The 27,359-nt window shown below is 41.8% G+C and overlaps 1 protein-coding gene across 1 annotated transcript in view; it reads right to left on the bottom strand.

Moving 5' to 3' along the window:
• Nucleotides 1–27,359, bottom strand: part of JAZF1 (JAZF zinc finger 1) — a 325,840-nt gene that overhangs the window by 9,031 nt on the left and 289,450 nt on the right. The window contains exon 4 of the mRNA XM_074986150.1: nt 3,970–4,139. Coding sequence (XP_074842251.1) covers nt 3,970–4,139 — 170 coding nt within the window. The remainder of the gene's footprint in view (nt 1–3,969; nt 4,140–27,359) is intronic.

The raw sequence follows: 27,359 nt of genomic DNA, 5'->3' as shown, positions 1-27,359 counted from the left end.
CTCTGTCGACAGATGCTGCTATACACAACTTGCTCTGTTGACAGAGAACTGCCAGGCTGCACTGCCCTCTGGTGACAGAAAGCAGAATGGCAGCTCTGCAAACAGGGCTGCCTGGCAACTGCAACCCCTCTCTGTCAACAGCAGTGTCTATACGGCACTTCTGTCGACAGTGTTATTCCTCAAATTTTTGACGGATAATACTATCCAGGCAAATGCAGAGTTCTGTCAAGACTCTGTCAACAGAGCACTTTATGTGTATAGATGCTCCCCGAGATATGTCAACAGAAGACCCCTTCTGTCAACAGAACTCTCTAGTGCAGACACAGCCCGAACCTTTCCAGCTTACTGTATGCTTGTTAGGAGTCACATTTGTTTTGCCATTCCATGAGTTACACCTCACTTAAAAAACTACTTACAAAACCATGCAAAAATATCACAGAAGACTACTACTGAAAACGTGCTGACCTTCTACCATCATATCAAATAAATGAACTGGATTTCCTTACATTTCAGCAGAAGGCATATGAAGCAGTAGAAACAAGTCACTGTCTGAATGAACTTTTAGATTGTACTGACTTTACTAGTGTTTTTTTTTATGTAGCCTGTTGTAAAAATGGACAAATATCTAGATGAGTTGATGTACCCCTAGAAAACCTTGGTGTATCCTAAAGGGTATGCATACCCCTGGTTGAGAACCACTGACCTAGAGAATCTAGAAGTCAATAAGTTACTCAAAAGCTTCTCTCTCTTATTTTCTCTAATAAAAGACATTACCTCTCCCACCCTTGTCTCCGTAATAAGTTACTTAGGGGCTTTTGAAAATCCCTCCAAATACAGATTTAGAAGCTTAAAAGGAAGCTTAGGCTCCTATTTTTAAAAAAATTGACAATTGTTATGGAAGAAAATTCTAAGGCAGATTAGTATATAGCATATAGAGGCTTGAGTAACAAAACAGTATTATAACAATTCATTAATAAACAATGCTCCAAAACAGCAATTACATTTTTATGATTTGCTTCTACTGTGATGCTTATGGAAAACTGTCACCAGGTAACAGCTAGGTGGATGGCCAATAGGGACTGCAGATATTTATCTGGTACATTCTTATTATAGTTTCCACCCTCCCTCCCATTCCATCAGAATATTTTTACACTCACTTCTGAAGCCTGCCTTACTTACCGGCTTAATTACATTAATTACTCTTCGATGCCGAATGTCTTGTACTGTTGTACCAGGTCAGGCAGAATGGAGCCCTTACCTGGACTGGGGCCTCTGAGCATGGCACAATACAAATAATAAATCACCATAATATAAAAACACAGATCATCTAAATGCTGCAGAAAAGGCAGCTGTGTGCATTCTTCCTCCCTCCTATTCAGAAGTAATTTAGACCTTCTCAGCTGGAAGGTGGCGCTGATAATTACTGTATGTGTACATCAATGTTCTTGTTTGTCGGTAGCCATGTTCCTGTTTTACAGCCGTCAGTGTTATTACCCAGCTCCCAGCAGGAAGTTCCAGTGCATGTTCTTTGATAACAGCACTTCAACCTAAACTCAGCAAATATGGCTTCTCAGTGGGGGTTGAACAGAGGGAAGATCAAGAGGAAACACGACAACAGAAAGAGAAGAGGAAACAAAGATGAAAATAAAGAGGAGAAATGAGGAAACAGAAGCAACTAGCAAGAGATGAGACAGCTAAAGGAAATGTTTTTCTTTTTCAGATGGACTAGACAGGGCTCAGTATTTTTCAGAAACTATGGTAATTTTTATTTCTGCTTTTTCTGTCAGCCTCTCTGTGGGTCGTTAATTTGTTCTCTGACTGTTTGAACATTAATGGTGCACAAGACATCCCTGTAGACAGTCTTCATGCATTTGAGATGAAGGCAGCAAGATAGGAGAAGCAGGCAGGAACAGCTTGCTTATTTGGCAATAAAAAGACATAGGAGCTGGCAGTCAAACAGAGAACAGACAGGATATAGCAAATTACAGCGTTCTCCTTCTAGCCTTTTCCACGAAATAAATGTTTTCTGCAATGCACACATGCCCTCTTGGGAAAGTAACTCTTAACAATTGCCATGGCTTGTTTGCTTCCTGAGCTAAACATTTACCTTTTATTCTACATCCTTCCTCTTACACACCTTCTGCCATAAAGAAAATGTGTTCCCATCCACTCACTGGCACTTTCAAATAGCCTAAGAATCTCTCTGCCTCTACCATGCCAAGAGGTTATACAGAGATTTTGTTGAATAGTAGGACAACTATTATGTAATTCACAATTGCGACTAATCTTCACCCACAGAACACATTGTTCCAGAAAGCACATGCACACTTTTGCATGGTGTTTCCACTTGTGACTGATTTCCATATACACGCAGACAAGTTTTGTGACAAGATTACTGAGTTAAAGGGGCTGGGAGTAGTTCAGAATAGCTGCAGAATCAATAAAAGGCACATTTTAAAGTGCTGCACATTTTTATCTGCAGTTTAATTGCTATTGTGAGGATTTATATACCTTTAAATGTTACTAGTCTTCCTGCATTTCTTTCAGATTTCAGTTTTGTATTCCATTTTAGGTCTTTACTCTGTGGTTGCTAAGAGTTTTTTTTCATCTTCCCTGACAGTTTTGCTGGTGTATACACAATAGGATTTTTAAACAGTCTTTAACGTTTTATAGAGAACTTTGAAAAACATTTAGAGAGAATCCAGCCACATTTTTATTGCTTAGGGACTTTTGCATAAAAAATGAATCTCTTCCGTAAGAATCCCTCTGCTTCTGCTCTAATTCATGTGAAATAATATTGCTTTGCTTGCAAGAGGAGAGAGATCGGCACACTAGACTATAATGTCACAAGAAGAACGTAAGCAGAAGCTGATGAACAGACTTTTTTTCGCAAAGGTCTCATTTAAAAAAAAAAAAAAAGACAAATTTTTCCAGAATATTTGGTACTTCAACAGAAGCCCCCAGTTCTGCAATCACATCCATACAGATTGTCATGTCCTTAAGAAGTCAAAAGGTCTCTGCCTCAGTACATGATTCTGCACATACAGATCTGCTTTCAGGATCAGGGTGAGAACTTAGCCTATACAAAATGCTTTCAAAAATTTTTATGAGGTTACTGCTCAGTCTTTTTTGGGGTGGCCTTTGACTTTTTAATATTACATGGTGCCTTTTGCACATCACCTGTAAAAGCGTGACTGGCACAATTTCAGTGCAAGATAGCACAAAATCTGTAATAGTTATATAAAGCAGTGTTTCTCAACCCCTTTTTTTTTAAAGTACCCCCTTTTAAAACAAATTAATTATAAGTACCTCTAGTACCTACAATTTTCAGACACACATTTCTACCATTGCAACGCATTTGTTTAAGCAACTTAATTGTAACAGGTTGGTTGGAAGAAATTGCCTACAGGCAATAAACTTGCCATTGTACTTATGATTGTACAAAAAGGATAAATAAAAAAAATTAGATCAGCGTAAAATAAGTCCAATTTTTTATTCATAAAAAAAGGTTGAGAAACACTGAGTTAATGTACCCTCTGGAAGAGCTCTCCATACCCCTGGTTGAGAATCACTGATACAATGCATTGGTTTGGAGAAGTTCCACACGTATTGTGCGTGATTTCCTTTAATGGGGGAATGTTGGCGTCATTATTGCCACTTCAGCAGACGATTTTCTTGGAATAAGAATATTTATGTATAATTATGTGTCCCAACTGGTTTAATAACTTCTGTTAGCAACCTCTCTTGACCAGAAGACATAGATAAAACATATTATCCTGTATATGGCCTGAAAGTTTCTGAGATGAAAATCAGCCTGAAAAGAACATGTTGAAGCTACATGAGAATCTGAAGACTTATAAAAAATAAAAGCCAAAGTTTTAATAAAACAGAAACATGTGACCTGCTTTCACAGATTCTCGCACCTCCGGCAATGAGACAAAAATAAACCACGTCTCTGCTACATCTCACCTTGTATCTTTTTTTACATCCAGGAACAGGACAGGCAAAAGGCTTCTCATCCCCTCCATTCATACACATTGAACTGAGGATAGCTTCTGAGCTGATGGCGCTTTCTGTGGTCCAGGATTCGTCACTGTCTGATTCTTCATAGTCTACTTCTTCCTCATCATATTCACTTCCTAGGAAGCCAACATATTTCAGAAGAATAAAGTGAAATCATAGCAACATAATTAATAGTTATTGTTTGCAGTGCCTTATAACTTGCCTACACCCTTGTTTCTTATAATGCAGGAAGACCAGCACCTTTACTCACTCAGAATGTCCTGGCTACTGCTACTACGTCATCAAAGTACCTTTTTAAAGTAACAAATAACTGATATAAATGTATTTTTCATAAACAATCAACCACAGCAACATTAAAAGCTTCAATAAGGGATTGATTACAAACTCAGCTTCACTACCTTTCTAATAAAAGAGCCCCTCTCTCACTCTCTCGCTTCAAGTCCGCCTAGAAAACATGATTTTTTTTTTCCAACCAAAAGCTGTTTTCTTAAAAAGGCTTTTCCTTTCCACAATACAATACTGACGCGCAAGCTGAGAGATCATAAACAGTGTAAATTATATGTTGACAAGTCCTAAAGCATTTAACTAGCCCTTTGGAATTCAATGGAATTATAGCACAACATTAAGAAGAATTATATTATAGCAATTATCGTTGTGAAATTTATTCCCTCAGGCTTAAGGATAAATATCTGACTATGGAAATTCTGTTCTATACATGCTACATCAGTTAGTTGAACCTGGCAGTTACTGAGGTTTTTTTTTTTTAAAAAAAATTGGTCTATAAAGAATCTGATGATGTTGAATGCAAAACAAAGGACAGTGGAAAGATAGACTTTCAACAATAATAACAAGTACAAGAAAAACAGGAGAGTTCCAGCTGATAAGCGTAGCAAATATATATCAGGGAGTGGAAGGGGGAAGGATTTTTTCTGGAGGGCTTTATAGCAGGACAGCAGCTTGCATGAGGTGCTGTGGGAAATAGCAACTTCCCGTCCTTTTTTCCCCTGCCCTGAAAGAGGGTCAATTTAGCTCCAGAGGCTGGAATCATTCCAGCAGTTCAAGATTGAGCCTTATGAATTTTGTACAACTGTTTGGGTTGCTCAGCGGGTGGACAGCTTTGTCTGGCCCATGGGCAAGGCAGGTGAGGGGAGCTGCTCCATGCCCAGGAAGCAGCAAGGCCTTAGGTAAAAGGGGCAAGACCAGGGCAGCCAGGGCTGAGCTCCACCCAGACCACAATGTGTCCTTGCCCTAGGCCTAATATTGCCCAGAGCACACTGTGCTGTGCCCCGGCAGCAAATTAAAGCATCCAGAGCTTCAGGGCCACTGTGCTGCAGTAGCCGTGGCGGCAGCCAGGAACTCTGGGTCCTTTTGTATTGCTGCAGCCTTGGCCAATTGTCTCCTTCCCTCCCCTCTCTCCACATGGTTGGGCCTGGTGTATTGCTGAGGCCTGGGCCAACTGTCTCCTTCCCTTCCCACCACATCGTCGAGCCTGGGATTGCTTCCTTCATTATTCATTTGGCATACGTGTGTGGAAGAAGCTCCTTATTCTGAGGAAACAACGAAGATGGACTCCTGATCTGACTCCAAAGAGGTTGTAAGGAAATGAAATTCACAAAGAAACCCTGTGGTTCAGCATGTAATGCCGTTTTATTATCAACCAGGCCCTACTGAATTATCTATCCCTTTCACTTTCCCTCCCCTCACACTCTCATAATCAGTTCCCTTTTCTTTTCTCATGAGTAAACAGGTATGTCTGCTGTAGAGTACTTACAGTACCGAGCAACAATCAGATATTTTACATTAGGTCACATATGTCAGACTGTACTAACTTTTTTTCCCTGTGGTTTTCATTCTTATGGGGTGGAGTGCAGATGAGGGGAGATGGATTGTTTCCCAGCATTAGTGCTTGCACGCGTATATACACACTACGTGTTTGTGTGTGTGTGAAGAGAGAGAGCAGACATTCACACAGACTGACACATACACACCCTCCCTTGCTGTGCATAACATCTGGAAAACCTACCATTATTCACTAAGATTTATTCCACAGACAAAGTCAAAGTGAGCATTACTGACCTCTTAAAATAGTTCTGAACCCTAGGCATAGATAACTTAAAATGAAAGGTTGTTATAGTGTAATTAACTAATAAAATATTTAGACAAGACCACTTTTTTGTTTTCTTGCCCTTGATCACATCTTGATGGAGAAAATTCCTCAAGGTACTCCTTTCAGGCTTTTTAGCTCTTCTTGGTTTTTCAAACAAATGTATCACATAAACCCACGATACATAACTTTATGTGTTTTTAGGCTTATACAATATTTAAGACCACTTCGACACTGATATCCCTACAACCATGAAACCTCTATGAACATCCTCCATTAGAGAAAATTGGGAGCGGGGGAGCTACCACAGGCAGAGCTTCAACCCTAAAAGGGAAAAAAAAGTTCTAGAGATTCTCTGAAGTCCACTCGGAATATTGCTCCTGCTATTGATTCTATATCAGTGTTTCCAAATTTTATTTGGCCACAGCAACCCTTTTAAACTTGAAAGAATTTTGTGGAACCCCTAATAAGTCATATATGGCTTAACCCTTCTCAGCCACAAACCTGCCTCACCACCCCCAGGATTAACCTTACTCAGCCGCAAACTGGCCCCTTCAACTAACCTATCTACCCAAAGAGGCCCTCAGCCTGACCTTGCCTGAACAAACTCTGCCCAAATTAGCCCCTCCCATTACCTCACCCAACATGGCAGATGAACCTACCTTAGCTACCGCTGTTCCTCTAACTCTAGGCCCAAGGGTCTGATTTCACTGGCCACCCTATGGGAATGCAAAAGGCCAGTCGCAGCCAGTGAAAGGCGAGGATGGAACTGCAGAATCCATCTGGTTCCCCTTCCGGCTAGCCACTGGCTCCCTTTGCATGCACAGTGGCTACTTTGAGAGTGAGGGGCTCTCTGCAGTTCCCTGTCCTACCGCCACTGAAATAACAGAACTAAATTCAGTTGGTTTAACATCCGGATCCCTCCCACCGCCTTGCCAGCCATTAAACAATTAAATTGAGTTCAGTGGTGGCAGGGCAGGGAGCCTCAGAGGAGTCAGTAGTGGCAGAGCTGCATGCGGTTCCAGAGTGCAGGCTGCCAACCCATGATCCTTTTCTCGCAGAACCCTTATTTTCACTTTGTGGAACCCCAGGGTTCCATGGAACACCATTTGAGACAGCACTATGACACTGCAAGTCCCAGTTCCTGGGGGTGCTGCTAAGTGTTCCCAGCTTTCTAATTGCACAAAACCAAACAGCCTTGCCCCACCCTTTTCCCAAGACCCCACCTCTGCCCCAAAGCTCCACCTTCCATTCACTCCAGTCACCCTCCCTCCACTGCTCACTCTCCTGTACCCTCTCTCACTTTCACTGGGCTGGGGCAAGGGCTGGGGTTGCGGGCGAGGATAAGGACAAGTGTTCCCTGTAAGCTGACTACTTGAGAGGCAGCAGGAGATGTGAGTCCTTGGAGTATGTTTGGGTACAGGAAGACACGTGGGGCAGGGTGTTTGGAGTGCCGGCTCTAGCTTGACAGCACCTACCTCAAGCGGCTCCCAAACAGCAACAGAGCAGAGCTTAGGTAGGCTGGCTGCCTGCATTGGCTCCATTCTGTTCCCAGAGGCAGCCAGTATGTATGGCCTGTACATAGCTCTGTGCAATGTCCGTGCAGCCTGCACAGCTCCCATTGGCTATAGTTCCCAGCCAGCGTGAACTGCAGAGATGGTGCTTGGAGTTTCCATGGTTGCTGTTGTGTGTAGGGGCTGCAGAGACTTGATGGTTGGTTTCCGGAGCTGCACAGAGGCAAGGGAGGTGGGGAGCCTGCTGTAGCTCACTGTGCTGCCAACTTACTTTTTATTCAGGTGTCCTGGTCAAAGACCAGGTGCCTGGCAACTCTAGCCCTGCTAGGAGTGAAATTCACAGCCCCAAATTACTCACCCAGCTCCTTAAACATTGAGCAGGGAGAGTGAGGTGCCTCAGAACAGAATTCTCAGAACTGAGCAAGATGAGTTAGGAGCCCTATAAGCCAGCCAGCAGCAAAACATGGAGAAAAGGGGAGGGCAGAACTTAAAGCTCAGTTCCTTAACAATATTTAAGCACCTAATCTCACTGACGTAGGTCTTAGGTTCCTGACTGACTGGCCACAAGTGCCTCCCTCTCCTAAGAATAGTAGCTGGGAACCCTCTCCAGGAGTGAAGCACCTCACTCAAGAGATGTAATCAAGAGATGCCCCTTACCCACTATGGCCAATAACCCAGTGGTCATGGCACCTGCCTGAGGTCTGGGTTCATGCCCCACTCCGAATCAGGCAGAGCAGAGACTTGAGAACATGTCTCCCATCACCCACAGAAGTCACAGAAAGGTAGGGCTAGTAGGGACTTTGCAGTCATCCAGTCCATTCCCACACATTGAGGCAGAGGTGAGTACTGTTTGTCTAGCCTGGTTCTTAAATTCTCCAGGGAAGGAGATTCCACAACTTCCCCGGGTAACCTGTGCCAGTATTTAACTATGCTTACGGATGGCAGATTTTCTTATAACAACTTAGATCTCCCTTACCACAAACAAGGCCAAAAACTGGACACAGTACCTCAGCCTTAAGTGGAGTGGAACAATTGCCTACCATGTCTTTCATACAATAACACTGTTAATACATCTCAGAATGGCACATGACTTTTTTGTAATGGCATCCCGTTGTTGGCTCTTACTCAGTTTGTGATCCACTATAATTCCCAGGCCCTTTTCTTCAGCACCACTGCCTAACCCATTTTGTAGCTACACAATTGAGTTTTCCTTCTTCGTGCTGTACTCAGCATTTCTTTACTGAATCTCATTTTATTAAGATAAAGTCTTCCATTTATCAAGTCATTGTGAATTTTAACCCTGTCCGCCAAAGTGCTTACAGTCCCTTCCAAATTAGTGTCACCTGCAAATGTTACAAGTGCTCTCTTTTCTCCATCATCCAAGTTGTTAATTTAAATATTGAATAGCACCAGTTGCAGACCAGACACTGCTGGACCCACACCTGACATCCTCCCAGTCTGACATTCAGCCATATCTACCAAGACACATATCTATCCCAGTTCATAGCAATGCCATCTAGTTCCTTAATTTCCTTGTGGGGATCTTATGTATATCTGTATTAAAGGCCATACTACATCTTACTTTACTGGTTCTCCCCATCCACTAGGTTTGTTACCCCGTCAAACAATGAAAATTGGTTTTAACTCCAGGGAGCTTGAAATTTAGAAGAAGTTTTCTACATATGGACAACATTATTGCTATACTTATGCAGACATATTATTTTACTCTGAATTGTAACCATAGGGTCCATTGTAATGCTAAGCCAACGGATTTGAACTATTCATTAAAAATATCCATTTCCAGAGATTCTGATCTAAATGAAATATAAACATGGTTTAATATATTGCTAGCAATAGAAGAATTGTCCTTAAAATAATTAATGTTATTTCAGTTGCCTTAGAAAACTAATATTCACATTTTAACCATTTTCCCTTTTGAATTTTATTTCCTCATTTATCAGTACCTAAGAGTGGCAGCCCACAAGGTGCCTCCCCTACTTTGCCAGTTGTGTGAAAATGAATCAGGGTTTTGTTTGTTTGTTTTTAAAACATTTAGGTTGGCTTTGCCACAATAAATAGGCCTTAGATTAAGTATTTTAATTATTTAGCTTGAGTCTGAAGAACCCCCGCTTTGTGCAGCCTTCCCCATGCCAGCCATGATTCCACTGCACTCAGTTACCACATCAGGTGTACCAAATTTAATTTGATTCACCAGCTCCTGCGTGCTCCTTCCTGCCAGCTTGCCAGCATTCCAGTAGTGCACTGAAGGGGAAACACCACAACTGCATGCTTTGATCAGGATACAGATTGTGATCTTCACTGGTGCTTTACAATTACACACACACACACCCCCTAACTGTCACCCATAGTGTTCAGGAGATCCAGGTTCTGATCGATAGTATAAGCATTAGTTGTAATTTTCTTTAAGTTGCCAACTTACTGATCCAGCCTGACTGCTTGATTGATATCGTGGACCTTGTTTATCCGGGCGACATCTGAGCTGGCATCTTTTATCAGTTAGCCATACTGGCATCAGATTTCACTTGCATTGTTGTTTTACAATCAGTGCATCGACTCTCATCTGACCAACCCTCTTCCTTTATCCAGGGTTGGGAGGCTTCATGGCAGAGTTTTATATATATGGTGTGTGGGGGGGTAATAATGACATAAATATTTGTCCACAGACCACAGGTTGTTACACATCTGATTCAGACATGAAAGGACTATTTAAAAGAGTTCACAGACATAGCCTTTCCATGCTACAATGTTGCCTTCCACTCAGAAAACTGAATGTTCTATCAGGGCTCTTAGTAAAGTTGTTAGTGGAACATGTGTGGTAGTGGGCTTAATGCTTCTCCTGCTGCTTAGGAGGCTGATCAATCATTCCAGAGGTCAGTACCCAAAACCAAAAAGTGAGGAATTCAAAAGTCTAGATAGAAATGCAAACCATGTACACATTCTCCATAATTCAGTTCACTAAATATGTGGAGGAAGGAGCAGAAATGCCGACAGAAAAGTATATAGTTTGAACAAGATGTTAAACAACAAGATAACAGTACTATTGTATTGTAACTTAAAGCTAGTTACCTAAGAAGCAAGCAAGTTATCTTCTTGCCTGTTACTCTAGCCACACCATTCTCCTCCCTGAACTCCTCCACTAGGTCCCAGCTTTTATTTCCTGGTTATGATTTTCAAGACCTGAAGTAGCTCCACCCCATTCTACACCTCCAACCTTGTTTATTGTTTCTCTCTCTCCTGAGCCTATTCACTAGGCCAGCCTGAACTAATAACTAACTATTGTTAATATGTAAAGCCCTATTCATATGCTTCTCCTCCAGCTGACTTCATCCCCGTCCCTTATGCCTCACCTTTTGCATGCAATGTTTTCACTATTTTGGCCCACAAAGCCAATTGTGTCTTCATAGATTAACCTCCTCTGTGCTCCCCACAGCAGTGACCCACTAATAGGATAGATGGTTTTAGTTTGTTTTAAACAGTTTATTATTCCCTTTACTAGGCTCTCTCTTCTATGCTGGGACCTGGAGGGTAAGAAGGTGTGTCCATGCCGCTGTCTTTCTGCTGCAACCTTTGCCTGGCTCCAAGCAGTGCGGGATCACAGTGGAAGCAAAAAGGCCTATCTTATGCTGTGTTTAGGATCCAAGATTGAATAAATACAAGTACAGACAGACCATCATCATCATGCCATATAATACATGCGATCCACTCACCAAGCCATTTCTATTGACAACAGAAGTACCCCTTTCATTGAAACTAATCATAAATGATACTTAATGCTCTGGGAAAGCTCAAGCTAACATTAAAATGGCAGTTATTATGAAGCAGAAAAATTATACTAAGTCAAAAATACTGTTAAAATAGGTTGCAAAAACACTTCTTTCTGGCATTTACAGTTAAAACCAGACTGTACCCTAAATATTTTGATTTGTTGAAATCAAACTTGTACTGGAGAAGAGAAGCTCTAAAATTATTGCCTGTGTGCTAAAATGTTTTAGCAGCCCACTTAAAAGGGACAGAATAGCGTAAGGGCTTGATCCTGCTCTTGTTAACATCAACAGGTGCTTTGCTATTAACATCTGAGGAAGCAGGCCTGGGTCCCAAGTCACTGTCTGAATTCTTTATGAAAAGTCCACCATTTCTCTTTTTGCAACAGATCAAATCCATGCCTTGCATTGCTTTGGAAGGAGATATTGATTAAGTCACAAGGACGTAATCAGTATAGAGTCAATACTGCAGGCCAGTTGCTCAGGTGTAGTGCTGTAAATCTGGAAAAACAATTTACTTTGTATTTACATTGCTGTGGAATTTACTGTGTATTTACATTGCTGTAGCTTACAACAAAAATCTGCTACTCCATTCCTCTATCAAAACTGCTTCACTGAAACAGTATGTGTACACTGTAACTGAAAGTGTGATTGCACCTTGGCCAGGCACACCTACACTGACTTTAACGTAGTGTGTGCGTGTACACACTCAGACTATGTCTACACGAGAGCGATATAGCAAAAGAAGTCACTGTCGGAAGAGATCTTCTGACAACTTCTGTCGACAGAGTGTGGCCACACACAAAAGCAGATCAAAAAAGTGATCCGCTCTGTCAACAGGGAGTGGCTGGACTGCCCGGCCCTCTCTCGACAGAACGGACAACCGGAAGTTCAGCAGACAGGGCTGCCTGATGATGTGGAAGCCCTGTATGTGAACAGAGGGGCTCCCAGAGGCTAAGTCTACACTAGATGCATCTGTCAACAGAGAAATCTTGACAGACACTGTCAACGGATTGCATCTACACGCTACTTGCTCTTTTGACAGAGAACTGCCAGGCTGCACTGCCCTCTGGTGACAGAAAGCGGAATGGCAGCTCTGCAAACAGGCCGCCTGGCAACAGCAACCCCTCTGTCAACAGAAGTGTCTATACTGCACTTCGGGTTGTTCCTCAAATTTTTGAGGGGGATAACATCATCGAGGCAAACGCAGAGTTCTGTTAGACTCTGCTGACACAACGCTTTATGTATGTAGACGCTCCCTGAGTTATGTTGATAGAAGGCCCCTTCTGTCAACAAAACTCTCTAATGCATACACAGCCAGTGTCTCCACATGTATTTTTGGGTGACAGATTCTGTCAAGAAAGGTGTCCTGCTTCATGGGGGAGAGGCAGAAGGCTGTCTACAAAAGTGCTGAGTTTTGCAGACAGTATGTTGAGAGAACACATTTTAAGTGTGAATGCTCAGAGTTTTGTTGACAAAATGCCTTTTTTTAAAAAATAAAAAAACTTCTCTAGTGTAGATGTAGCCCCACATAGTAATGAAGATGCAGCAGAGTCAGCTTCTCTGTGAGCTAGCAATGGTAGGAGCTACCTAGGATCTTTGCACAGACTTGGAAACCATGCTGCTGCAACTTCACTGCTCTGCGTGGCCCTGTTATTAAGATTACAGCTAGTACGATTATACCTACCTAAGATGCAGTGTAGAGATATCTTAAGAAGTTTCCAGGTGTTGCACACCATTTGTGATTACCCAATTGGTACAGTTTGGCCTCCTATTCATACCTAAAAACTTCAGTATAGTGCCAAGAAAAATGAACACCACACAACAAGAGTGGAATAATTACGAAAATTCATTTCTATAATCAAGAGAATCAATGTTTTACTTCCTCCCTCCCCTTCAAAAATATAACTACTGTCTCTCTACAGAGTATGTAACAATTTAGTTCAAGAGCAACTAACTTATTGCAGTTGGGCATAATGCCTTAGTGTTTCTGAAAGTTCATGCAAGTTCCAATGATCATTCACAAAATCAGTTTCACACTTTGTCCGGTGTGGGACTTGCACATTTTAAGAAACTGGTTTTCTGACATCCTTGGACAGCTTCCTTGAAATACAATTTAGTGAACTATTTTTAGTATATTGGGAATTTTGATCTAACGTTAATATATTTATTGATTTGCTGACATTTTTACTCTCATTGGTCACAGTAAAATGCCTAGGAAGTCATTCAGAGTGAAATATTTTTCATCTGCACTTAGTACAGGAAATCAGTGCTGGGGCCACTGGTGGATGAAACATGCTTCCCATACCAGGGTCCTGACTATTACGCAAGCCTCAAAGCTACCTCTGCATCACTCCTTCTTGGCACATCTCCTTTTAAGAGAGATACCAGAGGCGGAGAAAGATGTAACTACAGTACCTTGTGCACTGGCAATCACTGTTATGACTCAGCCCCTGCAACGGCTCCAGGGATTGGGAGCACATAAATCTGGCTTTCAGATGATTTTGCCCCCATCAATGCCTTCAGGTTCTGATTGATCAGAACTTACCCAGACCCCAGGATAAAGGCCCAGGGACTTTAAATCTGACCATTATTCTGTGGATAAACAGCACAACAGTTGGGATACCAGATCAACGTACATCTTTCATGTGTCAGCAGGCCGAACAGACTACAGCAGATTTCCTTTTGACTCCTACAGTGTTAACAAGAAAAAGAACCTTGTAATCTTATTGTAGTCACTGAGATTGGCAACAAGGACGCTGATTAGTCAGCAAGAGCAGCAGTGTTCACTGAGAAAGTGCCTTTAAAGGAAAAAGGTTAATTTTTTTTCAGAGCAGAGCTGCATTTTCCATGCCCTGGCCCCCTGCACCAAGAGTAAATTTCAGACTCCGGATTTTCAGAGCGGTTGAGAGGATTGCCTACAGGAAATCTGCTGTAGTCTGTTCGGCCTGCTGACACATGTAGGATGAAAGATGCACGTTGATCTGGTATCCCAATTGTTGTGCTGTTTATCCAAAGAATAATGGTCAGATTTAAAGTCCCTGGCTCTTTAACCTGGGGTCCGGGTAAGTTCTGATCAATCAGAACCTGGATCGGTGTAGGGTGTGTGCATGTTTTTCAATACGGGTGACATGTCAACTTAGCTGTGTTTTTGTGTGTTTGAAATATTATTCCTCTGTGTGATCCTAGTGACACGCTGTACCTAGGGAGAAAAACCCTCAAACTCCTCCACTTCACCCCACACACAATAAACTGTTTCTTAGAACAATGCCAAATACACTCTCTCTCTCGCTCTCTCTCTCTCTCACACACACTGTTCCCTTCCGCCTAGAGTGACCATAGCTCCCCAGATCAAACACAAGACAAGGGGGATGACACTAGGTGACATGAGGTCACCCTATGAGTCAGGCGGTGGCTGCCCTGTGGAGGCTGCCATCCTACTGGGGGAATGCTCACTGGTTGAAGGGTGGGAGGGGAGGCGGAGCAGCTGCAGCTCCTGGCTTCCTCAAGCTGTGGGTAGCTGGGAATGGAGTAACAATCATGCTGGTCTGGCTCCTAGTGACAGCTGCACCAGTCTTCCTCCCGGCTTCCCTGAGCTATGCGGAGCTGGAGTTGGGCCGCAATATAGCTCCAGATTTGAACCACGGGGAACCAGACCTGGGCCAGGCATGCCAATGCAACTCCCAGCTCCCTCCAGGCTCAGGGAGCCAGGAACTGGGCAAAAGCCGTGCCAGTGCGGCTCTGGCTCCCTGCGGCTCGGAGACCCAGGCAGCAACCATGCTGGTCGGGCTCCAGCTCTCCCTAGCTGCAGGGAGCTGGGATCAGGGCCAGCTGTGCCGTTGCAGCTCCTGGCTCCCCACAGCTGGGGAGCTGGGAGCCAGGCGGCAGCTGCAAATACGAGACAGTTAGCTCCTTTTGAAAAATAAGTTGGGGTGCCTTTCTGGTACCCGAAATAGGGGCCTGTCCCAGCCAGTATGGGACAGATGGTCATCCTACCTTCCACTCCCACCATCTGCTTTAAGGAGTTTCTACACATGCCACTAATAAACAGCCCAAAATGCTCATGAGGCAGAGATGTAAATTTCTGGTGCCTCATTAGCATATGGTCACATGATTTGGAGTCTGGAAGCAGCTCTTCTGGACTGCAAAACAGTGGGTAGAGGCGACACCCCTGGGGGATCCTCTGGAAGGAAGTCCTCCTTCCAGAAGCCCCTTCTTCCTGAAAATTTTCCAGGAGATCCCCCAGGGGCCGGGCCTCTACACACTGTTCTGGAGTCTGAAAGAGCTTCTTCTGGACTCCAAATCATGTGACTGTATGCTAATGAGGTGCTGGATATTTACATCTGCACCTCATTAGCATTTTTCAGGTGATTTATTAGTATGCCACTTTCAGAGAAAGCGGCATGTGTAGAAATGGCCTTAGAGTCCAGGCAGGATCTTTGGGAGTGGATTAAACACATATCTGAAGTACCAGACAGGTATCTAGGAAGACTGACTCCTTTCTCCAGAGAACAGACTCAGCTCATGCAGGCTAAATACTCTCTTGATTTGCCATCAATGTGTCTCAAGTTGAGCCTACAATAAAGCAAAATGGGGTAGATGGGTTAGCCACCCTATATACAATCACACCTGAAATCTTGTGCGGTTAGCCTTTTCCACCTCCCACTGTTTCTATCATGTCTACCCAAGCTGGAAATTACACATCCAGTGTTGATGTACACATACCTATAATCATACTTTTTAGGGGATTCAACGTTAGTTTACTCTCTTTATCCTTGATGTCTTTGCTTAGACTACTGACAAAGGTGCCAAATGGCACTGTTCCTGTGTGTCACATTGGCACTTGTCTGCTTATAATGGGGTTGAAGTCATTATATGTAGGTCACCACACAGCTGCCAAAATGGCAACAACTTTCAGTTATTAATTACTGACTTGGATTTGGATTTAATTCCCTGGGCTAGAGAAGTTACTCTGTATCCTAACACCAATCTTCTGGGCAGCATGTCCCAATTGTGTGGTCTGCTGGCTCCAGCTCCTCATCTATTGATGCAGATTCTGAAGTCAAGAGTACAACAGAAACCTTTTAGATGGGGACTTGGCTGGCAGCATCCTACTTTGCCTTGCAGAACTGGCCAGAGAAAGATTTGGCCTGAACAATTTTTTCTGGGAGAAACTCTTCTCTTTCTGTTCTCTCCTTATACAGAATTACCTGGTGAACTACGCACTTTAAACAGAGGAACTATCATTCCACTAGCTCTCCCCAGATTGAAAGTTTTGCTGCTGAACGTGTAAAAACAGACCTTATGTAACTACTGATACATAGATTCAAACACCAAATGTACATTTTTAATATAATTTTCCATACTCCAGGCATTTAAGAACACTTGAAAGAATTGAGTTAGATGAAGTGATTGTGAGGGCAAACTTCACAGCTGTTTTTAACTAAGCAATTGCTTAGGCCATTAGGTCACAGACGTCTTTGCCACTCTTGGGCCGTATCTACACTAGCCCCAAACTTCGAAATGGCCATTTGAATGGCCATTTCGAAGTTTACTAATGAAGTGCTGAAATGCATATTCAGCACTTCATTACCATGCAGGTGGCTGCGGCGCTTCGAAATTGACGCGGCTCGCCGCTGCGCAGCTCGTCCTGACAGGGCTCCTTTTCGAAAGGACCCTGCCTACTTCGAAGTCCCCTTATTCCTATCTGCTCATGGGAATAAGGGGATTTCGAAGTAGGCGGGATTCTTTAGAAAAGGAGCCCCGTCGGGACGAGCCGCGTCAATTTTGAAGCGCCGCGGCCACCTGCATGCTAATGAAGTGCTGAATATGCATTTCAGCGCTTCATTAGTAAACTTCGAAATGGCCATTTGAATGGCCATTTTGAAGTTTGGGGCTAGTGTAGACATAGCCTTCGACACCCATACTTTTTCTGAATGATATGAAGGGATCACTATCTTTTAGCTGGTGTTCCACGGGGCTGCAAGAAGAGACCTTTGTTTATACCTACTTTGGAGGATAGCATCTCAGCTGCATCAACACTGCAGTGCCATGGTTAGCAGTGTCTGTGAGTCTCAGTCTTTCCTACTTATTTATTTCAAGTATTATTTATATAACTCAAGGTGACTGTTACTTTAGTAACTTAAGCCACGAACCAGCAAAGTGCCTAAGCATTTGATTTCAAGCATGTGACTAGCCTACTAAGGTCACATATTACTGCATAAGGCCCCAATCCCTAGTAAAGATAAATATGTGTTTAAGGATATAGTAGGATCTGACCTTCGTGTCTAATCCTAGCATTGCATTGACCATAGCATCTTTGGACACAGAGCATTTACCAATTAAGCAAACATATAGACTCATCTTAAAATCTTTGAAACATGGCAATGATATATAGGATAAAGCAAAGATGGCAACTGTAAAAATGAAACAAAACCTTTAAAAATTGAAATGCAGTTAGCATTAGATAAATGACTGTACAAATGAGACCATTTTACACATTAAACCTGCTCAGGTTAAGTCATATAAGCTTAATTTTTTGACAATAGTTAAAAATATATTTTACATGTTTTAGCTCCGCAAAGCCAATACAGACACAGAAAAGACCAGGATTTTATCTTGTCTTATGCATCACCAATGGAATAGTTACATTCCAATTGAAAAAAAAATTATTAGTAAATTCACACAATCTAACTTAAAACTCAAATGCGCAGAATTCAAATCCAGAAATTATATTTAAGTTCAGAAATATGCATGCCTACACAGATAAGAGAATTTCAACTTTATTACAGCTAGGTTGTGGTTTTTCGTTTTTTTTAATCTGCTTCAATCCGAGGTGTGTATACAATATGTTGTTAAATAGGCAGTACTTCTTCAGTTGCAACTAATTGTAAAATAGCAGCTAATCACAAAAACATGCATGTAAAGAACAGATTCTGGAAAAAACAGTAAACGGATACCTCAGCATGTGTTTGCAGAGTATGACTCGTGTTCTGAAAATGCAGGCAAAATACTGTAGAGGTGCTAAAGCAAATTGTTATAATGTAACTTCACAATGTGTTGTTGAGGTTTTATGGTCACACAGCGCCAATAGTCTCGAGAAGTTACTTTGTATTCTTATATAAATTGCTCCCCCCAATCCTGTTTTTCACAAAAAAGCCATTCAGTAATGTACAACTTTCTGTTTATACACAGTACAGGAAACACATGACAAACTGAGCAACACAATCTACGCTTTAAATATATTCTTAAAAGAGATTTCTGCAACTACATGTAAACAAAAATAAGGTATTAAGTACTTGCCACCACTCCCACCCTCAAAACGGTGTCTTCCTGTAATTGAAAGGCAATGGTTTACTGGGCATTTTTAAAAAATAATGAATATAAAAAGTAAGTAAATAAATAAAACTCAACAGACCCCTCCCACAAACAGCTTATCCTGCAAATTAACTTAAGAGTAATAAAACCTGTACCAGCTTGAATCCCTTCTTTTTCATGTACACCAAGAGCAGGTATGTGGCCAAGCAAAAACAAAGTAGGCATTTTCCACCTTCAGTCTTGGAATTTTAATTGAACTCTGGCAAATGTTTAAAGATATTTCTCAAAACGCTCTAGAATTAAAAACAGTTGGAGCTGAAGAAAAAAAAGTGAACATCTGTTCCAGCCCCACACTGAAAGAACTACAATGGAGAAAAAAAATCATAATTAACACTGTTTTGGCCCTCTGCTTGTTGGGCCTGCACTCAAGTTAAAAACACAAGTTCAGGGCATCATTATTGCATGTAAGGAGTCTCCTGATGTGCATAATCGAGAGGCAGGGGTGTTTTTTTGTAAAGGAACAATATCAGGAAACAGATTCATGTTTAAGATAAAGAATTACAATAAAAAGTACCTACATAAACGGACTACAGTTTATGAAGCTATGAAAATACAAGCAAGACATGTTTTATAGTATCAGGTTAAACGGGTTTTACAGCTGCACAAAAGCCATTCAGACACTTACAGTATAGGCTATAAAACAAAATGTCTAATGCACACAGTACAGTACTTACCTATACCAACTGCTAAATGTGTTGTATTTATTAGTGGGATCTAAATAAGTATCAAGCTGCTAAATTCTTCTAGCACAGGCCCTACTCCAGCAAAGAACATAGGCATGCACGTAACTTTAAGCATGTGAGTAGACCCACATGTGTAAAGTTGAGACCTTAAACACTCAGAGCCAGGATTAAACTGGTTTTAACCTTAAGGTCTCAGTGGCAGAAAGTACATTGGGAAAGGAAGCCTAGCTGGGAAAAGATGTACCCAATGTGGCCTAAAAATGAACTGATTCAGCAATTTCACACTGGCCGATGTCCTCTGTCACCTCTAATAGAATTTAAAGCCTGTACACGACAGAAAACTTTAGGGAACATGGTAGAAATGCTGCCTGGTTTTCTGAGGCGAGTACTCCAGCGTTTTCAGAGGCCTTGGTGTCCCGTGTATTTTATATATTCCTTCATCTTCTTTTAAAGAATCTGACCCCTCCCCTTTTAGTTTTAATAAACTCATAATGGTAATCTGGAAGATCAATTTTCTTCAACCAAAATACGTTGCACCAATGATTCTTGCTAATCTATAGTAACAGAGAGAAAGCCATGCTAGTCTATATACTATCAAAACAAAAAAGGAGTCAAGTAACACTTTAAAGACTAACAAAATAATTTATTAGGTGAGCTTTCGTGTGACAGACCCTCTTCTTCAGACCATAGCCATACCACAACAGTATCAGCTCATGGGAATAAGGGGACTTCAAAGTAGGCGGGGTCCTTTCGAAAAGGAGCCCCGTCAGGACGAGCTGCGCGGCAGCAAGCTGAATCAATTTTGAAGTGCCGCGGCCGCCCGCATGCTAATGAAGCGCTGAATATGCATTTCAGCGCTTCATTAGTAAACTTCGAAATGGCCATTTGCGTGGCCATTTCGAAGTTTGGGGCTCGTGTAGACGTAGCCAATATTTAAGGCACAGAGAACAAAAACAGTAAGCAAGGAGGACAAATCAGAAAAAGATAATCAAGGTGAGCAAATCAGAGAGTGGAGGGGTTTACTCACCTTGATTATCTTTTTCTGATTTGTCTTCCTTGCTTACTGTTTTTGGTTCTCTGTGCCTTAAATATTGAGTCTGTTCTGGTCTGGCTATGGTCTGAAGTGGGTCTGTCCCACAAAAGCTCACCTAATAAACTATTTTGCTAGCCTTTAAAGTGCTACTTGACTGCTTTTTGTTTTGATAGTGTATAGACTAGCACGCTTCCTCTCTGTTACTATTCATACATCTCTTGAGAGAGAGCCTGTGTGGACCATATCACTTGGACCATTTCTTCACTAGCAAAAAAGGTGTGCACTTCAGTCATGATAACTACCCACCTGGTAACCAACATAAGGAAAAACCCGAGTGAAGACAAGGCAGTTTATGTTGACACCATCAGCCAGCAGATCAAGAAATAAACTGCAGAGGGGCTACCTGGAGCTGCTGATTCCTATTAAAAATAGAGCTAGGGCTTTTCCCACAGATAAGTGATTAGCAGTCAAGAACACGCCTTTTTCCTAATGAAGACAAGGTCTCAATGTCTCTGTGCTTCAGATCTCTCTGTAAACCAGGGATGATTATATTCTATTTTCTTCCTACTACGCTTTGTACATATGCTTTTCCATATCAGGGGATCTTAAAAATTGAGCTCTTTGGGAATTTAAACTTTTTTTACTGTGTGGCATGTAACTCTATACAGTGGTTCTTTGATCTGGTTCAGGCTTCTAAGACATACATAAATCTAATCTAAACCTGTGTTCATCAAAAGTATAGATATGCTCTGCATGACTGTAAAAGTGTGTGTGGGGGCAGTGCTGCAGTCTGGGTGGCACTAGGGGCCCTAGGCCCCCCTTCCACCCTTGGCCCCACTCCTTCCAGATCATGGAGCTGAGGCACAGAGCCGGACTACCTCTCATCTTACCCTAGGGCCTGTGGTGGTTGTTGGCCTCGCTGGGCTCCACACACACAATTCTGTCAGTCATTTAAAGAGGAGACTAGAAACTTAACAGAATTTGAGGCTATACGCAAATCTTAGAATAGAAAAGCAAGGATGAAAAAGAGTTAAAAACAAGAAACAGGAGCTACTTCTAAATAAGTGTTGTTAAAACACGGAACAGAGCTATTTCTAAATAAGCCACAATGGCATCCAATGGCTCTATTTTGAAATAGCATTATGGCTATGTCTACGCTAGCCCCCTCTCCTTTCGAAAGGGGGATGCTAATGAGACACTTTGGGATATGCTAATGAGGCACTGCAATGAATATGCAGTGCCTCATTAGCATAATGGCAGCTGCGGCACTTTGAAAGTGCCACTTTGGATCGCACACAGCTTGTCTCCACGGGATCCTTTTCAAAGGGACCCCACACACTTCAAAATTCCCTGATTCCTATAGCCAAATAGGAATAAGGGGAGTTCGAAGTGCGTGGGGTCCTTTCGAAAAGGACCCTGTGTAGATGAGCCATGTGGGATCGAAAATGGCACTTTAGAAGTGCCACTGCTGCCATTATGCTAATGAGGTGCTACATATTCATTGAAGAGCCTTATTAGCATATCCCGAAGAGTCTCATTAGCATCTCCCTTTCGAAAGGTTGTGCAGGGGCCGGGGGGCTTGTGTAGACATAGCCCATGTGTCTGGAAATGCTATTTCAAAATAACTGGGTGCTATACGTGTTGGCCATGGCTACACTACCACTCCCTTTTAAAAGGGTCATGTAAATTATGGCTGTTTGAAAATGCAAAATGAGGTGCTGATATAATTATTCAGCACCTCATTTGCATAATGATGGCCACTCGGCTCATCGAAAGTGCTGATTTTGAACTAAAAATAGCAGTGTAGCCAGGGTTCCTTCAAAAGGGTACCCTGATTTTGAAATCACCCTTCCTCCCAAAAAGTGTATAAAGGTAAAGGTCTATGAAATTATGACTGGCACAGAGAAAGTGAATAAAGAAGAGTTATCTACGAAGAACTAGGGGTCATCAAATGAAATTAATGGGTACCAGCTTTAAAACAAACAAACAAAAGTACTTCACACTATGCATAGGCAACTTTACTGAAGATGTGGTGAAGTGCAAGCTTATAACAAGATTCAAAAAAGAGCTAGATAAATTCATGGAGGACAGGTCCATCAATAGGTGTTAGCCAGGATGGCCAAGAATGGTGTCCGTAGCCTCTATCTGTCAGAAGGTCAGAATGGGCAACACAGGATGGATCTGATGATTACCTGCTCTGTTCACTCCCTCTGGGACTCCTGGCATTGGCCACTCTTGGAATATAGGATACTGGGCTAGATGGACCTTTGGTGTGACCCAGTATGGCTATTCTTATGCTGGTGTTATATCCACAGCACCCTTGGTGATTGCTGTCAGAGTGCGATGTCCCTGCAGAACCATCATCTGCCATACCTTGTCAAGCAGTGAGTATGATGAGAAATCTCTTAACATTATGAAATTGTTGTGATTTTATTGGATTACACTTTAAAATGAAAAAAAAAAGAAAGAAGTCAGAGCTAGCTTTGTGTAGGAAGTTGAGTAAAATGCTCACTAAGAGTTTTTTAAATATTTCTAACATTCCTGACTCTCCTCTCTTCCCCACCCCTAAAAAAGAAAGAAATTATATGCAAGTCATTAGCTGTGTCTACCCTAGCCAAAAACTTCAAAATTGCCATGCAAATGGCCATTTCGAAGTTTACTAATGAAGCGCTCAAATACATATTCAGCACCCCATTAGCATGTGGGTGGCCACGGCACTTCGAAATTGAAGCAGCTCGCCGCTGCGCGGCTCATCCAGACGGGGCTCCTTTTCAAAAGGACCCCGGCTACTTTGAAGTCCCATTATTTGTATGAGCAGATAGGAATAAGGGGACTTCAAAGTAGCCGGGGTCCTTTCAAAAAGGAGCCCCGTCTGGATGAGCTGCACGGCTGTGAGCCGCGTCAATTTCTAAGTGCTGCGGCTGCCCGCATGCTAATGAGGTGCTGAATATGTATTTCAGCGCTTCATTAGTAAACTTCAAAATGGCCATTTGCATGGCAATTTCGAAGTTTCTGGCTAGCGCAGAGGTAGCCATTTAGAAAGAAAATTTGTGGAAGATAATATCTTTTATTGTACAAAATGGTATTGGTAAGAGAGACAATCTTTCAAGCTACACCGAATTTGTCTTCAGGGCTGAAGAACTCAAGCCAGAAGAACTTTGTATGGCTCAAAGATTTCTTCTCTCACCAAGAGAATTTGGTCCAATAAAAGATATTACCTTACCTACATTGTCTCTCTAATGTCCAGGAAACAACTAAAACACCACTGCAAACAACCACCTGAGTCATTTTAAAGCCAGTTGGTAACATTAAGTCCCTACTTCACATTTTATAATCATGCTTTCACTTGGAATTCTGGAATGCTTTCAGCTGAACTAATTTCTTTAAAATTCTTTGTGGAAATCTTTGGGGAGAGAGGGTGACAAAAAATAAACATACAAACCAACCAACCACCAAATACATACAAGGCAGTGGCTTGAGATGCTTTTTGACATTCATACAACTTAAAAGTAGTTTTAATTTATTAAAAACAAACAAACCAAAGAAAAAATTGAGACATTATCCATAAAAAATTAACCATTTTTGCTATTTTCTTTTATTTTTTAAAAAGGGCAGGGGACCATATTCTTTCATTTTAAAAATGAGTTATCGGTATATTACTATCACTGAAAATTTGGAAGAGATTAAACCTTAAAGCAAAGAAATTAAGGGTGGAAACTTCACCCTTCACCAACATTTTACACAAACACACACACACATACATGTGCGTGCACACACATACACACACACAGAAAGAGAGAGAGAGAATGAGAAAACATTAATTGGTTGTGTTAAAGATGGATATCTATGGGTATGTCTACACTAGAGTGATTTGTCAACAGAAGCACAAAACTTCTGTCAACGGATCACGGCCAGACTACCAAGTGGATTGAAAGAGCAATCTGCTCTGTCCACAGATAGTGCCCAGACAGCCCAGCCACTTTCCTGACACAACGGCCAACTGGAAGTACAGCAGACTGGGCTGCCCAGTGCCTCGGAAGCCCTGTCTGCTGACAGATGGACCCCCCAGAACATCCAGACCAGCTTTCTGTCAACAGAATATGTTGGAGGTTTTTCTGCCTCGCATTCTGTTGATTTACTGCCAACAGAACACCTTGGCGATGTGGATGCTCAGTGGGTTTTGTCAACAAAACTCTCTAGTGTATACATAACCTTAACGAGAGGGGGCTGTGATCCTGCACTTTGCTGCCCGTTATGGTCTACCAGACCCCAGATTACTTAATCTAATTGAAATCCTGAAACACACGTTTAGTTCCATGCACCTGAGCAGGTTAGGAGGAAGGGGGATGTGATTATTATGCCTGCCATGGAGGGTTTTTGTTATGTTAATTTGGCTGCTGGAACAAATGCGTATTAACATATTTACCACAAAAAGTTACATCATGTGAGGGCCCTGAAGCGCACCATGACATCAAGTTGTTCTGTAAATCTACATCAATAAATAATGGACATTGTTCTTTGCTTCCCCAAATCTGTTACACAGTGGTGCTATGTGCTGTTAATGTATTGCCCCACTCCTTAAGCAACAGCAGTGGAGCTAGAGAAGCATTAAAGATTCCTTTGCAAATGATCACTACAACATAATTGGTAAGGAACATCTGAAGGTTCCTTAACTACCCTTCTGGGCACTATAGGCTTTTACTTGGCCATGTCTATCTTCCTTTCTGCAGCTCTTTCCCATGGAGGAGCATTCTGGCAGGTTCCTTACCCAGTTAGAAGCCCCTTAAAATGGAGGTAAAGGGAAGCAGTAGCTCTCCATGGTAGTAGTGCTCTCTGAAGGGAGAAAATTGGATCAGCAGTCATTCACTATCTCCCTAATTACAGAGGGCAGACTAATGTGGAGAAGAGGCTGCTGAGCCTCCTTTGAACACTAACATTAACTATCTCTCCTAAGCATCTTTTAAGTCGGGCTGCATATTCATTTTCCCCGATTCCCCCAAAATATATTTAATTTCATAACAAAAACACATGGCCTAGAACAAACAGTTTCATAGACATGGAAGACTTATTTCAGGCCCAGAAACATTTGAAAGATGATAAAATCTCAAATTCTGGGATGAGGTTGGTGAAACGTAACTTAGTTGAGAGTTAAAAAAGTAAAATTCATTAAGAAAGACTAGCTCTTTAATATATGAATTTTTCTGACAGATCATTACCAATGCCGAGCTTGGGATGTTGTTTGAATATGAAACTTGGAACAGAAAATTCAAAATGTGGAACATGGTATTATTTATAACCAGGCAAACAGGATTCTCAGAAACCAACTAATGAGCCAAAACAAGGTGATTCTTCTAACTACAGATAAAACAACATTTTAAGTAATCTAAATGTTGAAAAATATATACAAGCAAAATAGGAAAGTACTTTGGTGCCAGAAACTAGCTTCCTTATTAATTTTTAACCTGTTATAGCAGTGTATTCCAAACTTAAAACATTCACATACCCCTTTCGGGGCTATAGCCTTATTGGCAACCCCCCTCTCCCAGTGCCATCCCACTGCTTATCTCCTGATATTTATTAATTTATTTTCTGTCATATACCCCTTGAAATCCTTTCACATACCACCAGTGGTACAAGTACCATACATTGGGAAACACTGTATTATAGAATATGATTGAAACAGCAGACAGCTAACGAGTGATTTTGAGAGAGACACTAAACTAAACATCCTGAGTACATCATAAATTAGTCTTTACAATGGGGATCACTAAAAAAGAAGTGAAAGTTGTCAGAATGACTCCTCAACACCTGCAGCAAAGGCAGTGATTCAGTTTCTTCCAAACACTCTTTACAAAGTCATTAATGAATTCATTTCTGAAATATTAATGTTAATATTCTCATGTAACAAAGAATTTTTTAACTACACTACGGCCGTGGCCACCCTAGGACTTCTTTTCGGAAGAGCTCTGTTAATGTGGCACTTCAAATATGCTAATGAGGTGCTGCTATGAATATGCAGCACCTCATTAGCATAATCAAAGCTGCATGTGCTTTGAAATTGCTGGTTTCGAAATACATGCTGCTCGTGTAGCCAGGCGCCTTTCAAAACAAACCCTGGATTTTGAAAACCCCTTCTTTCCATTTGGTTTTGGGAAATCGGGGGGTCATTTTGAAAGGCTCCCAGCTACACAGGCGGCATGCATTTTAAAACCGGCAATTTCAAAGTGCACGTGGCTGCCGTTATGCTAATGAGGTGCTGCATATTCATGGTAGCACCTCATTAGCATATTCTGAATTCCCATATTACCATAGCTCTTCTGAAAGGAGGGGTTTGGGTGGCCACAGCCTACATGTTTAGATCTTGCATATTTGGGGATGTTTACTAATCCATTCATTTACAGCTCTCCAGATATAGATATCATGCACATTTTTTCATTTAATCATAAATACCAAAACATCAAATAATGCACAGAAAATACATTACATGGCACTATAGGAAGCTAAGAGTGTCCATGCTGTTTTTTCAGGAAAATTACTCTCTTGGATATATACTTTGTAAAATGAAATAAAAATATTCCTTTGCTCTTACACTATCTGTGACCAATTCCGATAGTTCCCACTGTGTCTTCCCATATTTGGACTTTAGGGCAAGGTACACAGAATAAGACCCTGAAATACACATATTCTGAAGCAGATCCAGAAACATGGGCTCCTAGATGGTATAAATCAGCTTACCCCCAGCTTCATTATTTATACCTACTGAGGATCTGGCCCAGAATGTCTAGCCATTTATAACTGTCAATCAATGCACCATAAAACCGTAGAAAGGCACTGCAAAGAATT

This window comes from Carettochelys insculpta, chromosome 2, assembly GCF_033958435.1.
Source record: "Carettochelys insculpta isolate YL-2023 chromosome 2, ASM3395843v1, whole genome shotgun sequence".
NCBI lineage: Eukaryota > Metazoa > Chordata > Testudines > Carettochelyidae > Carettochelys > Carettochelys insculpta.
This window is presented reverse-complemented; position numbering and strand designations above follow the sequence as displayed.